Consider the following 22352-nt stretch of genomic DNA (forward strand, 5'->3'; position numbering starts at 1 on the left):
CATTACAGCTGTAGCAAATCCTTTACCATGTAACACAATGCTGTAAATCTAAATTGCAGAAGTCTGAACTTTCAGCCTCTCTCCCATACTTTACTGCTCACTAAATTTCCTTTGCCTATCCATCCATAAACAGAGCTTAACCTGGGTGAGATCCAGCTGGATCTTAGATGCAAAACCTTTAGAAGCTAGGTAAGGGACTTCTAAGACTTGTGATCAGGGAGATGTGAAGGCAGCAAAGGACACATTGTCTTCTCAGTGCCAATGCGGAACAGATTGTCAGCTTGACAAGAGGAGCTGAAATGTCCTTTGCTGTCTTTTCATATTCGTTGCTGTCCCAGATACTAGGTACTTAAAACCAAAATCTTTTCTTCCTGGAAATGTGTTTGAAAAAGTATAAAACAATATGATTGTTTTGTACACACTTTTGTCATTATTGTAATAGTTCTTTATTTGACTTTATGCATATTTTGCAGAGTACACTTTGCTTTATGCTCTGGTAATTTCCCATTTTATGTAATTCCAACATGAAGGCACTTGCAAGGTTACTGGATGTACTTATTTTTAAAAATTAAAAACAATCCTGTTTTCATTTTTATATTGTTGTTCACCTGTGTACTTGACTGTAAATTCAGATTGAGTAAAATGACCTCAAAATTTTATTATTACAAAGCTACTATCTATAAAGAAGTATAGAGTAAAGCACTTTATGAATAGTGAATATTTTCATTAAAAAACTAACATTTTTGAATAGCGTGTAGTGGAAAATAAAGCATGTCTGGAATGAAATACTATGTGATGAGGTGAATGCTACTTACCAAACTCCTTTGGAACTGCTATAGAATAAACACAATTATGTCCAACACTGTAATTTTTGGGATAGTTTGGTGATAGAACAGTGCCTTCTGAACCTGTTGAACGACTTCCACAAGGTGCTAGGAAATAAAAATGACAAAAAATATTTTTTAGAAGAACTTAAAAAAATCATGCTATGGATATTTTCTTGTTATAAAATTATAGCTTTTGAACTTTAAGGTGTAGGACTTCTTTCCATCTTTTAACAAGATCCACCATTGTCAAATATTTTAAAAAATAAATTGTGGTCATATAAAATTTTAAGTATTCAGATCCACTCTTCTCAGAAATAAAGTTAATATAATAGTATCATAATGGTACTATCTCTAGAGGTAATAATGGTGGCCCTGCTTTCATTTATGGTAAAAGTGTAAAGATAACCATCTTTTTTATAATGATGAGAAATTACATATGCAGGTGGGAAACTGTTTTACTCACTGCCAGGCTTTGACACGATACTCAAAATCAACCTTGATTATGCTGCCACCAAATTAAGTATTTTTATTCATGGGACAGGAACGGCTGCATCAACACATTCACCCGCTCATCTAAGTAAAATACTCTCAATAACCTTTATCCATTTATAAGACTTATATTTGAATCAGAAGAACTGCTGATGGTGTACAGAGTCAGATTGTTTTTTGCTACCTCAGCCCCAAATGTACTATGTTCTTATAAAAAGTGAGGGTGAAACCAATGTTTCTGGCAAATTTGTAGACCATGGTTCTGCTGTTCCCAAGGTAGGGGATTACATTAGGTTTTATAGTTCTGGGCTATGAAATAGACCCGGGCTACTGAGGCAGATTTAGGTATTGAGAACATAAAGATGATAGTTGATATTCTCTAAGTGAATGAGATCACCCAGAAAACTATGCAAAGTGAAAAAAAGATGGCCGAAGACGAGGTCTGGGGAACGCCAAGTTTAGGATCAGATAGAGGGTGGCAACAGAGAAAATAGTGTCTTGGAAGCCAAGGGAGAAAAAGAAGTTAAAAGAAAGTGTTTAACAGCGTTAAGTGTTGCAAAGTGGGAATAAATGAAAAAGGAATTTGTGTGGATTTGGCGACCTGGAGTATCATAGAGCAGGGTCTTCCCTCCATCCATGATTTTCTCAAGGAGGGATTCAGTCTAACTGCAGGCCCTCTGGCCCCGCCCCTAATCCCCACCCCCACCCCCGAGGTAGAGGTAGAATGAGGTTCCCCACTGGTGAAAACAGGATGGGAATTTCTCCTTTACTGCAGATGGGGACCATTCTGCTTGAAGAGCCCACTGGCTGGTCTGCTGCTCTGCAGTGTAAGTATTACAGGGAGAGTCTGGTGAGAGAGTGACTGATTGTTGAGGGACACCTGTAGTGGCCTTAGAAAGCCTACTGTTTGAGCTCCTCTGCTTTTATCCATATTAAAGCTAACAGCTTGCTTTCCTTCAGCCTATCCTTTAATCAGCTTCGAACCTGTGCAGAGGGAACTCCCAAGCAAAACGGGAATTTTGGTACCATTAATACAACAGTTTCAACTAGAGCAGCTTTCTGTAAACTACAGCCTGCCAACCAAATCCAGCTCAGAATGAGGTTTTTTACATTCGTACAGTTACAAAACAAAACTAAGAGTATGTGACCGTGATGTATGCGGCCAAAATCTCACAATACCATCTGGCCCTTTACAGAAAAAAAAAGTTTGCTAACCCTTGAAGTAGAGACATGGTAGCTAGATTGTAGTTGGATAAAGAGTAAGAGGTCTTGGGGCTCCTGGGTGGCTCAGTGGGTTAAAGCCTCTGCCTTTGGCTGGGGTCATGATCCGGGGATCCTGCTGAGCTCTCTGCTCAGCAGGGAGCCTGCTTCCCCATTCTCTCTCTGCCTGCCTCTCTGCCTACTTGTGATCTCTATCTGTCAAATAAATAAATAAAATCTTTAAGAACAAAACAAAACTAAACAAAAAAGGAGAATAAGTGGTCTATAAAGAAATACAGAAGTAATCAGAACCTTAATCATCAACTAAAGGAGAATGTAAGGAGTAGTTAGGGAAAGGTGGAAAGCTGAGTTTTTGTTTTTGTTGTTTTGTTTAACAGGGCTGAAGGAGTCATTACAAAGGGAAAATCAGAGGCAGCCCCAGAGTCTAGGAAAAGGTAAGATCAAGAACAAAAGTTGAGTGATTAGCTTTGGAAAACTTCAGGGACACTCCTCTGTGACCTGAGAAAAGGGTTGAAGGAAACTAGAATTGCATAGATTTAATTATATGTTGGAAATGTATTGGAGTTAATGCTGGATTTTCCTTTTAAAGAGAGCTAGATGCAGTCAGTGGTGTGTTGGGTGACTCGAGAAGAGTCCTGACATTTGAAAAAGTAAACATTTTGATGGATTCCTGGCCAGAGTTTAAAATCTAGTAATATATTTAAAACACATACATACAACCCCAATAGTATCTTATATCGCATAGGGTGGCTAATGAATGTTCTGCCTTTTAATGTTCTATAAAATGGTAATAGCTAGAATTAAACATACTAAAATTAGAAATCCACAGAACAACAAATTGACAGTGATGATGATAACCAAAGATGCATTGCTCTCATCACTTATTATTGTTTGAGATTACAGTAGTCAGGTGCATTCTTAGTTCAACACTGATAACTTTATTTCGCTGATAATACTATTGATGAGAGAATCATTCAAGAATGAGTAGCATGTTTTATGTGAACTTACCTTCTGATTTTAAGGTGCTCCCAAATTACAATACTTTGAGTGTCTGTGACGTCTGTGACAGTAATTCTTATTTTTATATTTGGGAAATATGAATAGCAATGAGATCTTCTACCTCAAGTTCAGCTTTGTGACTTAGTTGTGAACATTCTGCATCCCACATTAATATGCCTCTGACAGTCTCAATTTGCTTTTTACCTTTTATTTTGCATAATGGACATTTAAGACAGCTTTTAAAAAATATCATTTATAAATATAAAAAATGTGAAGTTTTTTTTTTAAACCACTGGTGAATATATATGAGGTTGCAGTATAATCCTATGTTCTTAGGGTAAATAATACTACGTTAGATTCTGTTATTTGGACTAGTAGCAATAATTTTACGTTTCTTCTGGTCAGTGCTTATAGCATGTCCTAGTTTATAATAAATTATATTGAATACTATAGTGACACACTATTTTATGTAGTGTGCAGATAATATAAATAAGGGAAAATTAACTGTGCACTGAGATACCAATTTATTTTAATCTGTTCTATGTTTCTAAAAATCAAATGCAATAATGCCTAAGCCAGAGCAACTTTACTAATTCTCCTAATATTGGTTCCTAGAAGCTTTTTATACTCTCTCTTCCTGTTTTAATTTCATCTTACTGGATAGTACAGAAAGGGAAGCCTTTATTTTTTTCTGGCTCTGTTAACAATCAGTAGAAGTCAGAAGCCAGCCAAAACTTTGAATGCTATGCTTATTTTTCCCATTTGAATTGTACCTGAATTTCCCATTTGAATTTGTCACACTTGCTATGTTTCTCTAAATAGCCCATATCCCTTGGAATGCATTAAATTTAAGAACTCATCTGTACCTGTTCCTGATTATAACTTATTTGATACATCTGACTACTTCTTAAATCTATGCTTAATAACATTGTTGTAGAACACATTAATTAGGAGAAGAGAAGAAACTTACTTATGGCTAAGTAAGTTTGGGAAATACATGGATTAAAAAAAAAAAAGTTCTTCACTATATGGCCTCACTTACGCTTTAGTAAGATCTGGGGAATGTCATGTTCCTACTTACACAATTACTTGATCATGGACACTGTTTCAGTGTAATGTCTCCCAGGACCAATGTTCCCTAGAACACACTTTGCAAAATGCCAGACTGATGATTCCAGAATGTGCTATCACTTTGGCAATAATCCTAACATTTATGTTATTACCCATAATTGATTATAATTTTGTAGTTCTAACAAATTGTTTTATATATGCACATAGAGCTGAAATATTTTAAAGATTTAAAATGTCAGACTTAGCCTATTTTAAGTACTATTATTCTTGACACGCTTTCCCTGACTCTTGGGGTCAAATACATCGATTTGTTAGTTGTTCCCTTATATAGCTCACCAGTTTCTCTCTCCTCTCTGCCATGGTAAGTACCAAAATCCAGATTTTCAACAGTTTTCACTTGGGCTCTTCCAACAGACAACTAGCTCCACTCATCTCCAGAAGTTCTCACCATTGCTAATGATTTTTCTAACAGACAAGTCTTATCATATTTCTCTTCTCTTTCTAGAACAATTCTGATAAACATTATGTTCTCCATAAATGTCTGTGGGATGATTGAATGAACTATTCTTGCAAGACCAGGCAGGCTACTATAAAATGCTGTTCCATTATTAGCATACAACAGAAACATTTCATTTCATTTAAATTACCCCAGAAATTCACTAAATCCCCAACAGAATTGAGACATACCCTCTCTTAATAAATCCATATAAGCCTACTTTTTTTTTTGGTGATTGAAATATTCTGGTTATGAGGAATCACTGTTGCTTTACATTTAGAGACAATATTATTTGAAAGATATGTATTTAAACATTCTTATTTAAGTAATATATTTAAATATTTAAAATTTAAATAATTTAAGATACTTAATTTTTTTAAATATTTAAATACATTTAAACATATGTATATAAACATTGGAAATACGTTCAATGACAGAACTCGTGATAGCCACATGGATATTGAGTTCCACTGAAGGAATAGCAAACTCTTGTCTACCATTTTACAGTAGCAAATCCATGCTAACATTTTAACAATCTGGAGCATACCTTCATTGAGTGAGTGACATCACTCATACAGTTTAATTTTGTATGATTTTTCTTGTTCTCATATATATTTTTTAATTCTCTTTGGCTGAATTTATATGGCTTGATTTGTATAAGTAAAATGTGGCTGTACTATAACTATACTCTGTATGTATGTTTTACTCTTGCAGTATAAAATACACAGTAGACAGATGTGGTATTTCCAGGGAAACAAGAGGATGAGTCTGCAAATGAGTTTCAAGACTTCTAGTCATTTAGTGAAAAGGACTCCCTACCTATGGTTTGATCATGTGTGTGGGATAAAGGAGGAAGACTGAGGAAGAAGAACAAGGAACTTCCCAGTAAGTGAAATAGAAGAATCCCAAATCATTTTTATGGAAGAGATACTTTGGAATCCACATATATTTGAGACTTTATAATACATGCAACACAGCCTTGAGCTACTTTCCATTTCAAATCTGTCTTTTCACTTGTGTAATGTTTAATTTATTATCAAATATACTCTATAATGAAAATTATTATATAATATATAAATTTTTCTCAGAAAGCAAGTTAGGTACTTTTAAAAGTGATGAATTCTTGTAGGTCACAAAAGAGCAATATGGTATATTAAATCAATAATTTACTAGATATAGCCTGTGACTCCTTCAGTTTGAAAGAACTGCTGTACCTTACAAAAGTGCTGGCCCACTTCTAGTAAATTACTTATGCCCTGATATAGCCTGATTGAATGTCACAAATCAAAAATTCTGGTTTAGAAAGTATTTGAAAGTTGTATTGCCCATTGAGCTTTTCTCCCCACTTTCTTTTCTTTTATTTTCTTTCTTTCTTTTCTTTTTTTCTTTTTTAAGAGAAGTCCTTTCATTAACACTTCAACTCTGGAATTGAATTTATAATACAGACAACTGATATTCCCAGTATTGACTTTGAGATTAAAACTACTATGCTTCTTCTGTCCTTTGTTTAAAACCTTGTTCTTAGCTTAAAAAAAAAAAAAATCTAATAATTCAGCCATTCATTTCTCTTTTTTTTTCAGCCATTCATTTCATGCTTCTCTTCATGTCTCCTGTATAATCATTTCATTTTATTTATCTTAAACAATAAGCCTCCAATAAGGCTGTTCTAGCATAATGGTAATAATTATTTCTTTAAATTATAAACTGTTACTCTAAGTAACTTATTTATTTTTATTTTCATTTCTTTCTCCATTAGTTCTGGTACATTCACATTTATTTATCTGAAAAACTAAAGTTAATATTGCCATGAGTTTCCTATTACCTCATCTGTCACCTAAAAAAAAATAAAAAACAAAACCAAAAATCAGTCTTTATTACTTGTGAATCAATTTTGTGGTAAAATTCCACAGTCCTGTTTAACACTAAAAAAACAAAAAATCCATCTCCATGTTGTAATCAGTGGCTTGTAAACTATTTTAATCACTCACTAAGTAAACTTAGAAGCATATGAGCTTCTACATCTGTCACCTCACTGATTGCCTGGACTCACTCATTTGATTTTGCTGGCTAGGAAGGCCTTCCCCTCATGCCCCAGTGCTCGATGAGCTGTGTTCTCCATCAGAGTGTGTTCTTAAAGAAAGACGAATCGTACTATGACACAGACCTATGAGTAGCTATATTCCTTGATAGATTTGCCATGCTACCATATATAAATTCTACTAATAGTAAGGATGTTAGTAGTATCCGTGATGCCTGTGTCACTCACTTTTAACCTCATTTTCAAGATTGAGGTATAATTCACATACCATAAAATTCACCCTTTTAAAATATACAATTGAGTGGGGTTTTTTTAATAGCATATTCATGAAGTAGTGTAACCAACCCTCTAATTTTAGAATATTTCTGTCATCCCCAAAGGAATTCCTATATTCATAAGCAATCGCTCCCTATTCCCTATTTTCCCAAGTCCCTAGCAATCACTAGTCTATGATTTTGTAGAAAAGTGTATATGGAAAGACAAGTTCTTAAAATGGTTTTAGTTGAATTGTTGATGTTTTTTAAAAACTAAAATCCCTCTTCATTGCTTAGTTTTATTTCCAACTCATTGACTTTAAGTGATAGCAATTTTTATTGTTTAAAAATTATTTTAAAAGTTAATATATTAGTACAAAATGAACTTAAAAAAAATCCTCTGTGACAATTTATTACTCCTGCCTGATTGCTTCACAAACATGATTTCTCAGGGAAGTCTTCCCTGTCTTCTAGACTAGTTCAGAGGATCCCATCATAACAGCATTCCATTATGTTCAGAACACTTAATTACAACTTGTTTTGTATTTATATTTATATAAAGCCACTTATTTATATAGGGTCTGTCTCTGTCTCTGAGCTCCCAGAATCTATTAAGTCAAAGTTTCCATTTCCTTTTTATACACGATTTATATTTCCGGAGTCAAGCATGGTGTTAGTTTATATAATGGCTTTCAATAAATATGTTATAATTGTCTCTTTTCGTAATAGGGCAGATCAGTTCTTTCCTGAATCAGAAAAGTCCTAAAACTCAGTTTAGGAGCGTGGGAAGAAATATCCAGTCTTGGGGTTGGCTTAGGTTTGAAGCTATTTAGAACCTCAATATGGTTGAGATTTACTCACTAACTCTCCCATATATTTCAATCTAACTGACTGGTTTTGGGATTTAGGATTAAGAAACAAATTCCCTTTTGCACAGAGAGCTCTGTATTGTCTTTTTTTTTTTTTTTTTTAATGTGTATGTGTTGAAGTGAAAGGCTCACTGGCTTAACATAAGTGTAAAATGAAATTTTCTGTGTTTAATAAAGGGGAAGGAAGCAGCAACTCCTTTAGGGTGTCTGTTTTAAACCATAATAGGCCTAAGCTTTTGATTTTACAGTGCAAGACTGCTGGCCTTCTAGAAACATACTTTAGAAATTCACTAGGGTTTCTTACAAGGTATAGTCACAAGGTATACAGAGACAAGTTATATCAGTTTGTCTCTCAAGGAGATAAAAGAAGAGTTATTGGTTCTTTATAGATTTGTATGAGATTCTATCTGGTCTTTGTAGCATCTTTCAAAAGCAGCCTGCAATGTTCATTATATTCTAAATATGCTTATTCAATAATATACCTGCTTCTTTTCTCTCTAGGTTTTGTGGGTTGAACATTCTAATAGGATATTTGTTTCTCCAAAAGAGTTCTCCAATACAGTTTGATTCTCAACATGACCAAATAGTTACTGTTGTATCCTTTACTTTCTTTATCTGTAAGGAGAAAAGCTGTGGGCTGATTCAGTTTTCTGTATAAGTAAATTTTTTTTTTTTTTTGGTTTTCTGTAAAAAGGGATAACACATTAGGGAGGCATGTTTGAAGTCTGACTTAAACATCAAAACTACATGATGGTGGAGAACACAGGTTTCTTCGCACAATGAGAGGGCGTGCAACTACCCATCTGGAGACATGGCATAGTGGCTGAAATGCCAAGGGCAGAGAAAATAACAATTGTTTAAATAGGAGCTCCAAGTCAGAGGTCACAAGAAAATGTGTTCTGAATTATAAGCATTGATTTGCAATCAGATTGCTTCTTACATAGGGAACTCGACATAGGATGCTCCAGAATTCATAACAGTAGGGATTTATTTATAACAATGCTAATGATTCTCTAGACTAGCATGGAGGAGGCCAACTGGAGTGATAATGTCAGTAAGAGTGTCTGGAAATAGCAGGTACTCAATCACATTCATTTCCCTCCCAGTTTCATTTTAAATAATATTCCACCCCTCCCCATATGAAAACAAAACATGCTTTGGTTTTATCTCAATACTACTTTAAATTTTTTAAAATAGAAAATACATTTGCAGTGCCTGTCTGACTCAGTTGGTAGAGAATGTGACTCGATCTGGGGTCATGAGTTTAAGCCCCTTACTGGGCCTTAGAGCTTACTTAAAAAAAAAAAAAAATAGGAAATACATTATACTTCTTTGTAGAACATGATTCTGACACATAATCCGTATATTGTGTCTGTGAACAAATTCCTATGTATAGCTAATGAAAGGCAGATAGCTGATGATACTCAGAAATAATTTACCTCTAGGCCTTTGTTTTATGAGTCTTTCATCCACACACTTTAATTATGTCACATATTTAGATGGCATCAAATGCTAAATGGCTCAGTATATTAGATTACATAATATCTATATTCATTTATAATGCAATGGGACTTCACACTTGCTTTAAATCTCAAAAAAAATTCTGTAAACCTCTGTAAACCTTTGGAATAAGAGATTAGCCCAAGGCAAGCCTTGCCGTTTAAGCAGAAGATCTGGACTAAAACTTGAGTTAGCTACTTCATGCACTAAAGCAATATGAGTTAATTAAAAGTAGGTCAAATGATGTTACTAATGAGAGATAACTGTAGAGTTGGAGAGGTATAATTATGAAATGAACTTTTTATTTTTCATTTTGTTTGTTTCAAATTCTCTCTTCAGTTGATAGTACAAGAAGGCTATTTATTTATTTAGCATTATTATTTAAAGCTTTTATCATTCCACATAGAGTTGAAAGTTGAACAATGAATGGTGCTGGATGACTACTGGATGTCTAATCATAACACTCATGTGTATGTACTTTGGACAGACTTACAGTTATCAGTGACTGAGTTACAAAATCTTTTTTCCACCCCCAGAATCTAGGACTTATATTAGCATGAGAGAAACAAAGAGATTGAAAATAATGGTGCAGATGTTCAAAGGAACCAACACTGACTATATCTGTTAGGGTATTTGCATTCTGTATAAGGTTGTGTTTCGAATGAAATGCAAAAATGCATTTCAGATGAAGACTTATTATTAGTTATCGGTAGGAATTTGCTTTTTCTTAATTCTCATACTTAACTTGGAGGAAGGTTTCAGAAATAAATGGGGAACCCAAAATTGTACCACTTATTTTTGAAGCCATGCATCCATTCATGAAACATTTAACCACCTGAAATATGCCATAACTGTTAGGTTGAAAGATATAAAAAAGATCAATGCAAGGTCATTTGTAGAATTAATCAGCCTACCTAGAGGACAGTGATTAAGCCTGGACTCCAAAACTACTGGTAGGCAACTGTGACTTTGAACAAGTGACTGAACCTGTTTTTGTGTCTTGGTTTCCTCATCTGTAAATGAGAATATTAGTAGTCCCTAATTCACGGAGTTGTAGTAAGGCATAAAATAATATGTGTAGAGAACTTCAAACTGTTTGTTCTCAGCACAGACAAGTTATTATCTCTTATCAGTCCTCTCTATGGGCTTTCTTGTTGAGCTGCTTCAAATTCTATCTACTTTTCTTGTTGCTCTTTCCTCTATGTGTTTATAAATGCTGAACCCTAGGTGTGAAGCACACCATCTCCTTATGTCTTGTACCTCACCTGGTTCCTCCTTATTTTATTTTTAGGATTCAGCTCATGTGTCACTTTCATAAGGAAGACTTCCCTGATCTCTCTTTGTAACCAGGTCAGATGTGCTGCCATGCTATGCTCGCAGCTCTGTTTTTATTTCTAGCAATGGACCTTACTTGTCCTTATCCCATCTGATTATAAATTCTCTAAAGGCAAGAACCATATTGAATTCATAGTTAGTGCAGGACCAGGCATATAATTGTACTTTTGAATGCCTGAAAAAAAAGAAGGCATTATACCATCTCTTCTATTCTAATACTTTCGCCAAATATGTTTATTCTTAGGGTCTTATTATTATAATTAACTGTCATCGCATGCTCACTATATGCCTTAATGGAAAAGATCAAGAAGGCTGCATTGGTCCAATTATAAAATAAGTAAGTCATGGGTATAGCATGATGATATAGTTAGCAATACTGTCTTGCATTTTTGAGAATTACTAAGAGAGTAAATATTAAAATTATTTATCATAAGAAAGAAATTGTAAACTGTACAGTGATGGATGTTAACTATACTTATTGTGGTGAACATCTAACAATATATATACATATCAAATAATTATGTTGTACACCTGAAACAAATATGTCTATTTTACCTCAACTAAGAATATTGTATTAGTACTATGGCTAGTACTCCCAAATTTAATGATTTACCTTTCAAAGTTCTAAAGCTCCAGAATAATGGGCTTTACACACACCATAGATATCTTTACCAAGGACCTATTATTTCATCTTTAGATTTATTTGATTCCATCCTGGAAGCTTTAGGGAGCAAGGGGAGGATAAATTTGAATGTTTTTCCACTAGTAATATGCCTAAAGGAAATATGAGAGCTTCAGCCAGAAAAGCATTCAGACAGAAAGGACAGCAAATGCAAAAGTCCTGTGGCAGAAGTGTGAACTAGTGCTTTCAAGAAACATCTAGGAGGCATCTGTGGCCCAAAGAGTGTAGTAGAGAGGGAGAATAGTAAAGAGGTTAGAGTATATATAGGCAAGTTAAGGAACTTCGTATTATAATATCTGTGGAGTTAACTCAGATTTAGAAATCCAATGGTGGATTTTGATATAATCTGGCATGTGTATTTATTTATCATTCATTTATTTATCTATTTATTTATTTTTTTAAAAGATTTTGTTTATTTGTGTATTTATTTATTTAGAGAGAGAGTGAACATGTGAGCAAGGGAAAGGACAGAGGGAGAGGGAAAGAGAGAATCCCAAACAGACTCCAAGCTGAGCGCAGAGCCCAACACAGGGCTCGATCCCATGACCCAGAGACCATGACTGGAGTCAAAATCAAGAGTCAGACGCTCAACCAACTGAGCCACTCTGGAGTGGCTGACATATGTTTGAAAGATTACTTTGTCGTGTTCATGAGAGATTTTATCAAGAAATAAGGGAAAGAGAAACTAGCCAGGAGAGAGACTAAGAGATAAGAAATGGCTAGTGCCCTAGCTCAGGCTAGAGGTTTGTTTATGTAAACAACTATAATGCCATTAGATGAAATAAATCAAATAATGAATATTAAGGAAAAATATGGAATCTGTCACTAGTTGTGTTTCATTACCTTTACATAATATTGAGTCATTTTATGGATAAGAATAATAGGACTTCTACTTTAATCCAGTATGTCCACAGATAACTAAAGTAACACAGAGTTTCAACAGATACTTTTGAAAGTATGAGAAATAAATAGGGAAAATATTATCTTCCAAACACCTTCTTTTTTCTGATCACCAAATACATTGTAGGTACAGATATTTTGTTCTACTATCATTTAATACATGTGACATTCTTATGAGATAAATCGCAGGGTTTCTCATCGCTGAGCAGGACTTACCACAGGATGCTATCATTTTGGATCTACTTCTGACAAATACAATCTCCCAGTGTCCAACATAAGCTCTTGAAAATATTTTCTTTAGATTCAAAATGTACACAATCTTAAACGATGATTAAAAAAAAACCCTATCTTCTAAAATAGACAAACTTTATAAATTCTTAGGGTTCAGTTCAGGTTAAAAATGTTTACTGAGAGCCTGCTTGTATAAATTAATGCACTGAATGCTAAAAAGCTATATATAGCATAAGACTTTATGAATTTATGGGTAAAACATTATAAGAAAAAGCAAAATATTGCATTTAAAGAGCTTAAAAGACTGGTCATGTTGGTGTTTACTTTTTTTTTCTTTATATTTTTATTTATTTGACAGAGAGAAATCACACCTAGGCAGAGAGGAAGGCAGAGAGAGAGGAGGAAGCAGGCTCCCTGCGGAGCTGAGAGCCAGACTCCGGCCTCTATCCCAGGACCCTGGGATCATGACCTGAGCTGGAAGCAGAGGCTTTAACCCATTGAGCCACCCAGGAGCCCTGGTGTTTACTTTTATGTAAAAAATAAAATAAAAAACTTTCCTTATTTTGGCACTTAGGGATTATAGTCTAATAGCTCCCTACTCACATACTCTAAAGCAATACAATCAGTCCAGATTTCCTGCCTATGTTCTCAGAGACAGTAGTCAATATTTTATTGTAGGGTAAAATAAGGGTACAATATTTTATTGTAGGGTAAGACTTAACATGAAAAGCAGCAGAGCCTGACAATCTAATTCTCAAACGTGAATGAAATTAAAAATAGAGGCATAAGCAAATTAATGTATGACAAAGGCAATTGATAAAATACTCAAAAATAACTTAATTCTGGAATATTGAGGAGAAATAGAAATTAATAGAAGACTCAGCTAAGGAATAGGAAAATAAATGGGAGTGTAGGGCAGGCGACCATTGCTTTAAAATACTTAAATGGCAATCTACATTATGTTATTTTCTTAGATATCACATGTATAATTTACTTTTATAAAAAATTCAAAATTTATCTTAATTAAAAAATGTATCCTTATGAACAACAAACCCTCTGGCTCTATTACACATGCTTTATCCACTAATTTTGACTTTCAAAGTACTAAATTATTAAATCTGAAAGTCAGACAGTTCTGTGTATTTTGGATTTCTATGTAATTACTATGAGGGAAAACAAATAGATATATGTGAACCAATCAAGAAACTAAAATATATTAAGTTCTCCTTATTATAAGACAATAACTCCAGACCCAAATGTTGTATTTTTAATTTATTTTTTACATTTTATGTATTTATGTTTTTTAAGTAAGCTTTAGGCATAATATGGAGCTTGAACTCATGACCCCAAGATAAAGAGTTGCATGCTCTACCAACTGAGCCAGCCAGAAACCCCAGAGCCAAATGTTTTAAATAAGTTATTTAATATAATTCTCCCAACAACCTTATGAATTATACAATATTATCTCATGCCTAGGTACACAAAATAAATTGTGCAAGGTTACATAACTGATTTTAGGTTTTCTCTTGTTTTTAAAATCATTATTTAGAGTTAAATACATACAGTTCTAAAACATGGGCTTTTTCTCATCCTTTCCTATACTAGAAATTATCAGTTGTGGTCATATTTTTAACAGGAATGTATCTTAATATTTTTTTGTAATAACCTAAGGTATATCAACAGCATAAGGAATAACTGTTTTCCATACTATCTTGGCATTATGGGTAGAAGTGTAGTCATATCCAACTCACTTGATAGTGAAAATTATTCTTTCTTAAGAAATTTTTAAAATTCTAAACATTTGTGCTATTTTTAGAAGCAAATGTGTAGCCATATCAGAACATTAATGAATCAGATTTAATTGATGTTAAAATGAAAGAAATATACTAATTCCACTAAATATAGCATGCAATGCAAAATGCAATGCATGTTTTCCAGTGCTATGATTCTTTTAAAACACTGAAAATCACATGTATTAATATTCTAGTATTTCCCAGGAAATTTACTAGGCCCTCTCAATAGATTGTAATTAATTGCATCTTCACAATAAGCTATTAAATTAGTAACTATGATCCTGCTTTAGAGATTTAAAAATCAAGACTTGGCTTGCCAGAGGTCATAGATACAGTGTAAGGTAAAAGGATTTGAACCCAGGTCTACTCTTCCCTCTGTTTTGTCTGTAGATATGACTATTCAACAAACATGAAATAAACTTAACTAGGTTATATTTGATCCCATGAAATATGTTTGGTTTGTAAGGACCATTTGTATATATTATGGAATATTCCATGCTGAAATTAATATTTCTATGACCTATCAATATAGAAACCTGTTGGAAAGAAATAGGATTATTTTAGGGAGGCATATTCTTAGTGAATGCATACTCTACTCCAGTTCTCCTGTCTTTTTCAGCTAAGTCATTGAAAACCATGTACTTAATCATTTATCCCAGTGATTAATACCTATCCTTTTGATCTATGGTTTTTTGTAATCCTTTGGTTTTTCTCTGACAGGATTTTGGTTATTTCTTGTCTGGCTCCTGGAAGTTTTCTATGTTATTTTAATGAGTTTTTGGGCTATATACAGATTTCTTTTTTGTGTAGCTCTGAATTTTAAGACAATATAATCAGTCTTTCTCTTAAGCTTTCTAGAAACTTTCCTGTCATCAATTCATTTTTTTCTCTTTGGCAAAATTAAATACAAAGTAATTACTTCTCCTTTTATTCCCTTTTTCCTGATAGATAAAACCATCAATTCAAGAATTAACTGGCTGTTCTGTTATTAACAGAATGACCATTTAATAGATATGTACCTTTTCTTTATTTCTTATTACAACATTTTTCAGTAAAGAATTTCAATTACCCCCATTTAGAGAGGAGAGACTCTAGAAAGGTTAAATAACCCATGTGTAAGTCAGAAATCATACACATATAATATATGACAATGTTATACAATGAGGAAGAATTACTATGTGCAACAGACACCAAAAATACATACTTTTAATCATCAGGTCAAAACTGTTGCTTTTTTTGCTGAAATTCATAGTAAGAGATATATATTATTTTATAGCAAATATGCACATATACATTTACATGTATATGTACAAATATACACACATACACACCATACTGGTATATTCACTGTATTTTATTTATCTCTCTATATGTAGCTGAAGAAAGTCCCACAAAATAATATTTCTCCTTTCTGTGATCTTTGAATTATAACATTTTTCTTTTTTTAATATATTTATCTTTTTTAATTTTAATTATTTTATTTTATTCAATATTATATCAATTATAAAAATATTGGTCATAACCCAATGATTGGGTTTTATGACTCAATGGTGGTGACCCATAATTTGGAAAATCTTCCCTAGATGATATCATCTTCATGTCAATTTTGTACAATGCATTAGGATCATTCAGCTGACTACAAAGCCTGTGGTAACTTTCCACAGTGATATCATTGTTTCTCTCTCCTTACTGAACTGGTTTTTTTTTTCCCCACTATATCTCTGTCCTTGTAGAGTTGCAGGCAAGTGTATGATTTTTCAACATGCAACATTATTTTATTTAGTTACAAAATCTACCTTCAAAAGCTTGAAATAAAAATTTCCATGGTCCACAACTGAATTATACATTGCTTTATTTTAGAATGTCCTGTTTTTCATTAAAGTAATTTTTAAACCACTGTGTTGGATTTCATACTTAACATTCAGATATGGGTTTTGGATAGGCCATAGGTCACTAGTTCCATGAACTGGCAAACTGGTCTTTGTTTTGGAAAATCCTCTTGGTATTTATCCAGAAATATATATTCATGAATCTCATCACTGTTAGCTGGGGACTCCTCAGTTTCCCCTCTTGAGTTCACTGGACAGACTTTTCAGAATTCTGAATGGGCTGTTCATTTACTATGGCTAAATGCTTAGCAAATTCCACACCCTATGTGAGGGTGATGTCTCTGTTTCTGGTACCTCCTCAGTAACTTCCTTAATCTCAAAAACAGTATCATTGAATATATTTTTCCTAATTTTTTTTTTTTTTTTTTTTTTTTTTTTTTTTAAGATCAGCAGCCTTTCCTTGGCTATGATCACTGTCATTTCCTGCATCAAATTGCATCTGATGCCCTGGCCTCCTATAGCTGTGGCAGATATGGTAAGAGAAATGCTAACTTACATGTCTGGTATTTTGTTACTGAAACTAATTTTAGGTTTTCCTCCATTTTATTGTGTGCTTGAGTCTTCCCTCTCTGCTAGAGCTGCCTCAACAGGTTCAACATGGTATTCACTTATAGTCAACCTTAATTTTTAGGAAAAAATGTGTAGTTTGGATAAAGATTTCTCACAAGTTCTTGATAATATTTAAATCTCTGCATTTCTCTATTTTATTGAAATGTCACTTTCAGTGTGTTCATTCTTCATTTACTCAACCAATATCTTCTGAGCACCTAATCTTTTCAGGCACTCCTCTAAGTCCTGAACATAGAATAGAACAGCAATACCCTTATTCTCAGAGAGCTCACTTACAATAATGTGTGAAGTGCTTTAGAGACACCTGGGAATATAAGCACTTTTCCAAAACCATTTTGTTAATGAATCCAATTTAAATATCCTTGATAAAGTCTCTGGCTTTATGGTCTATTTCATACTTGTAGCTTGAATGTAAAATGATTGATTTTTAAAAATATAGAAATGGCTTTAAATGATTCTGGTTCTGTCTAATAATAAAAACTCAGCAAAAAAAAAAAAAAAAAGTTCTTACCATGACAACTTGGTAAGGCTCTATTCCATCCAGGTCTTCCATCATCTCCCATGATGCAGGTGAGTGTCGAATAACCTTGAAGAACATAACCAGCATCACAATAATAGGTGACTGTTGACCCTAATTTATAATCCATTCCAAGTCTGGTGCCATTCATTATATTGCCTGGATCAAAGCAGGATTCTCGAAGTTTTGCTGAAAAACAGTGTTGATATAAAATGAATTGTTTTAGGATGCTATTTTCTTTGAATCCTTTAATATTTCTTTATCTATACTTCTAAACAGATGGGAAAGTACCAGACTCCTTTCTGTTACTGTTTGAGGGCTCAAAGTACAAAGTAGCCCATAATCATACCTGATATTTTGCTAATTCATATTGATGAGTAAGAATATAAAATTTTTCATTGGTCTTCTCATTAATATTAGCATTTAATGTACAAACATAGGGTTTTAGAGTTTGTTATATACTGTTATGTGCTATAACCCATGCATAAATATTTCAAAATATTTTAGAAAAGAAGGGCTTACTTAATGCATTGCATGGAGCACTGTGTGTTATACGCAGACAATGAATCATGGAATATCAAAAACAATAATAAATAAATAGATAAAGCTCTTCTCCCAAATAATGTACACTCATTCCATGTGACTGAACTGGGAAATGATACTACTGCCTATGTTGAGCTCAGTTCATTTTACCACTGGGAGTAAAGTAAAAGACACTTTTCTCTGCCCTGAAATCATTTCTTGTGATCCATCTCTTCTAGTCAGTCCCCTCTTTCTATCATAGGTCTTCCCATTATCAAACAGTAGCAAAATTTTTATGACATACAGACCATGATCTCTTGGGATAGAGAGTTTATGCTAAAGTCAAGTACATTTATTTACCTATTTATTTTTAAGATTCCATTTATTTATCTGTCAGAAAGGAAGAGAGAGAGTGTGCAAAAGAGCACACAAGGAGGGAAAATGGCAGGCAGAGGAAGAAGCAGGCTCCCCGCTGAGGAAGGAGCCCTATGCAGGACTCCATCCAAGGACCCTGGGATTATGATCTGAGCCAAAGACAGATGCTTAACTGACTGAGCCACCTAGGCATCCAAAAGTCAAGTACTTTTACAGCTAACACTAACAGACACATTGAATATTAAGTCCATTCACAGTGAAGGAACTAAAAGTTTTCTGTGTGCCCAGATAGTGAACTAAAGAGAGTGACAGGAAGGAAGAGTCAAGATGGCGGAGAAGTAGCAGGCTGAGATGACATCAGGGAGCAGGAGATCAGCTAGATAGCTTATCAAACCATTGAGAACACCTACAAATCCAACAAGAGATCAAAGAGAAGAAGAACAACAATTCTAGAAACAGAAAATTGACCACTTTCTGAAAGGTAGGACCAGCAGAGGATTGAATCCAAAGCAACGGGAAGATAGACCTCGGTGGGAGGGGCCAGCTCCCGGCAAGTGGCAGTGCAACAGTGCACAAAATCAAAACTTTTAAAAGTCTGCTCCACTGTGGGACATCACTCTAGAGGCTAAACCGGGGTGAAGCCCATGCGGGGTCAGCGTGGCCCCACATCCTGCAGGGTCACAGAAAGATTGAGGGTGTCTGAGTGTCGCAGAGCTTGCAGGTATTAGAGTGGGGAAGCTGCCTACAGAGACAGAGCTGAGGAGTGAGCTCTCAACTCGGGGTTACCTTGAACTGTAATCCATGGCACAGGCCACTGCTCTGTGAGTGAAGTCCCCACAAGATCCGGGGAGACACCCCCTGGGGGAGCTCAGGGATCTGTGGGCTTTGGAGACTCCAGGCAGAGCCGTGTGGCAAAGACAGAGATGCTTGGTCACAGGCTGGGTGAGGTTGGAACATGGCCGGAGGCGAGGGAGACAGGAGTGATTGAATGCTTTTCTCTGAGGGCGCACTGAGGAGTGGGACCCCGAGCTCTCAGCTCCTCTGGGCCGGAGAATGGGAAGCTGCCATTTTCATTCCCGTCCTCCAGAACTCTACAGAGAGCATTCAGGGAACAAAAGCTCCTGAGAGTAAACCCGAGCGCATTACTTAGCCTGGCCTCTGGTAAGGGTGGTGCAATTCCGCCGTGGGCAGAGATACTTGAGAATCACTACAACAGGCCCACCCTCCAGAAGATCAGCAAGAAATCCAGCCAAGACCAAGTTCACTTCCCAAGGAGAACAGCAGAAACCAGAGGAGGAGAAAGCAAACCATGGAATTCATGGCTTTCTCCCCATGATTCTTTAGTCTTGTAGTTAATTAATTTTTCTTTTAATTTTATTTTTTTTGTTTTTTTTAAACTTTTATCCTTTCATCATATAACGTTTTTTAACTAGTTTATCTTAACAATGCCTTTCATAAAAAAATAATAAAAATCTTTTTTGAACCTTCATTATTATAGTCAAATTTTATCCTTCATTGTATCTAACTTTATTTTTTGTATACACATAGGGTTTTTTCTTCTAAAAAATTTGGGATACAACTACTTTTAATAGATCAAAATGTACCCTATATCTTGCTCCGGGCTTGTTCTAGTCTCCAGCCTGAGCAAATTCTCTCTACTTTTTTTCTTTATTCTTCCAACCAACTTATTCATCAACTCCTTTTTATAAATTAAAAAAAAAATTTTTTTTCACCTTTATAGGCATATTCCATCGCTTCATTCTGTTTACCCTTATATATGTTTATCATTCTTTAAAATTTTGGGAGGTTGTTTCTTCTAAGAGACCAAAATACTCCCAAAATTAAGTGGGTGACCCCATTCTAGTCACCAGTCTAATACATATACATATATATATACATATATATATGTATATATATATATATAAAATAATATATATATTCTTTTTTATATATTTTTCTTTATTTGTTTTCTTTTTCTAATTTTTTTTTTCTGAACTTCTTTTTATCCCCTTTCTTCCCCCCACGATTTGGGTTCTCTTCTGATTTGGTTAAAGCACATTTTCCTGGGGTCTGTGCTGCCCTTTTAGTATTTTATTTGCTCCTTCATATATTCTTATCTGGACAAAATGACAAGGAAGATAAACTCACCACAAAAGAAAGAACAAGAGGTAGTAATGAAGGCTAGGGACCTAATCAATACAGACATTGGTAATATGTCAGAACTAGAGTTCAGAATGACGATTCTCAAGGTTCTGGCTGGTCTCGAAAAAGGCATGGAAGATATTAGAGAAACCCTCTCCAGAGAAATAAAAGCCTTTTCTGGAGAAATAAAAGAACTAAAATCTAACCAAGTTGAAATAAAAAAAGGTATTAATGAGGTGCAATAAAAAATGGAAGCTCTTACTGCTAGGATAAACGAGGCAGAAGAAAGAATTTGTGACATAGAAGACCAAATGACAGAGAATAAAGAAGCTGAGCAAAAGAGATACAAACAACCACTGGTCCATGAGGGGAGAATTAGAGAGATAAGGGACACCATAAGATGAAAAAACATTAGAATAATTCGGATTCCAGAAGAAGAAGAAAGAGAGAAGGGAGCAGAAAGAATTATTGGAGAGATTTATTGTAGAGAATTTCCCTAATATGGCAAAGGGAAGAAGCATCAAAATCCAGGAGGTACAGAGAACCCCCCTCAAAATCAATAAGAATAGGTCCACAGCCTGACACCTAATAGTAAAATTTACAAGTCTTAGCAACAAAGAGAAAATCCTGAGAGCAGCCCGGGAAAAGAAGTCTGTAACATACAATGGTAAAATTATTAGATTGGCAGTGGACTTATCCACAGAGACCTGGTAGGCCAGAAAGAACTGGCATGATATATTCAGAGCACTAACAAGAAAAACATGCAGCCAAGAATACTATACCCAGCTAAGTTACCATTGAAAATAGAAAGAGAGATAAAAAGCTTCTAGGACAAACAAAAACTGAAAGAATTTTCAAACACTAAACCAGCTCTACAGGAAAGATTGAAAGGGGTCCTCTAAGCAAAGAGAGACCCTAAAATAGTAGACCAGAAAGGAACAGAGACAATATACAGTAACAGTCACTTTACAAGCAATACAGTGGCACTAAATTCATATCTCTCAATAGTTACCCTGAATGTAAATGGGCGAAAAGCCCCAATCAAAAGACACAGGGTATCAGAATGGATTAAAAAAAAAAACAAAAAACAAAAACCACATCAAAGATTTAAAGCACACCTGAGATTTAAAGTGAGGGGGTGGAAAACAATTTATCATGATAATGGACATCAGAAGAAAGCTGGGGTGGCAATTCTTCTATCAGATCAATTAGATTTTAAGCCAAAGACTATAATAAGAGATGAGGAAGGACACTATATCATACTCAAAGGGTCTGTTCAACAAGGAGCTCTAACAATTTTAAATATTTATGCTCCTATCATGGGAGCAGCCAACTATAAAAATCAATTAATGACAAAATCAAAGAAACACATTGACAATAATACAATAATAGTGGGGACTTTAACACTCCCTTCACCAAAATGGACTGATCATTCAAGCAAAAGATCAACAAGGAAAACAGGGTCTTAAATGACACATTGGACCAGATGGACATCACAGATATATTCAGAACATTCCATCCCAAAGCAACAGAATACACATTCTTCTCTAGTGCACACGGAACATTCTCCAGAATAGATCAAATTCTGGGTCATAAATCAGGCCTCAACCGAAAAAGATTGGGATCATTCCC

At 34.6% G+C, this 22352-nt stretch overlaps 1 protein-coding gene across 1 annotated transcript in view; it reads right to left on the reverse strand.

Moving 5' to 3' along the window:
• Nucleotides 1-22352, reverse strand: part of CSMD3 (CUB and Sushi multiple domains 3) — a 1237422-nt gene that overhangs the window by 241525 nt on the left and 973545 nt on the right. Inside the window, exons 31-32 of the mRNA XM_004743466.3 lie at nucleotides 17676-17870; nucleotides 816-932 (exon numbers count right to left, since the gene is read on the reverse strand). Of these exons, the coding sequence (XP_004743523.2) occupies nucleotides 816-932; nucleotides 17676-17870 (312 nt within the window). The remainder of the gene's footprint in view (nucleotides 1-815; nucleotides 933-17675; nucleotides 17871-22352) is intronic.

This window comes from Mustela putorius, unplaced genomic scaffold (assembly GCF_011764305.1).
Source record: "Mustela putorius furo isolate JIRA1106 unplaced genomic scaffold, ASM1176430v1.1 tig00000228_pilon_pilon_pilon, whole genome shotgun sequence".
Classification (NCBI taxonomy): Eukaryota; Metazoa; Chordata; class Mammalia; order Carnivora; family Mustelidae; genus Mustela; species Mustela putorius.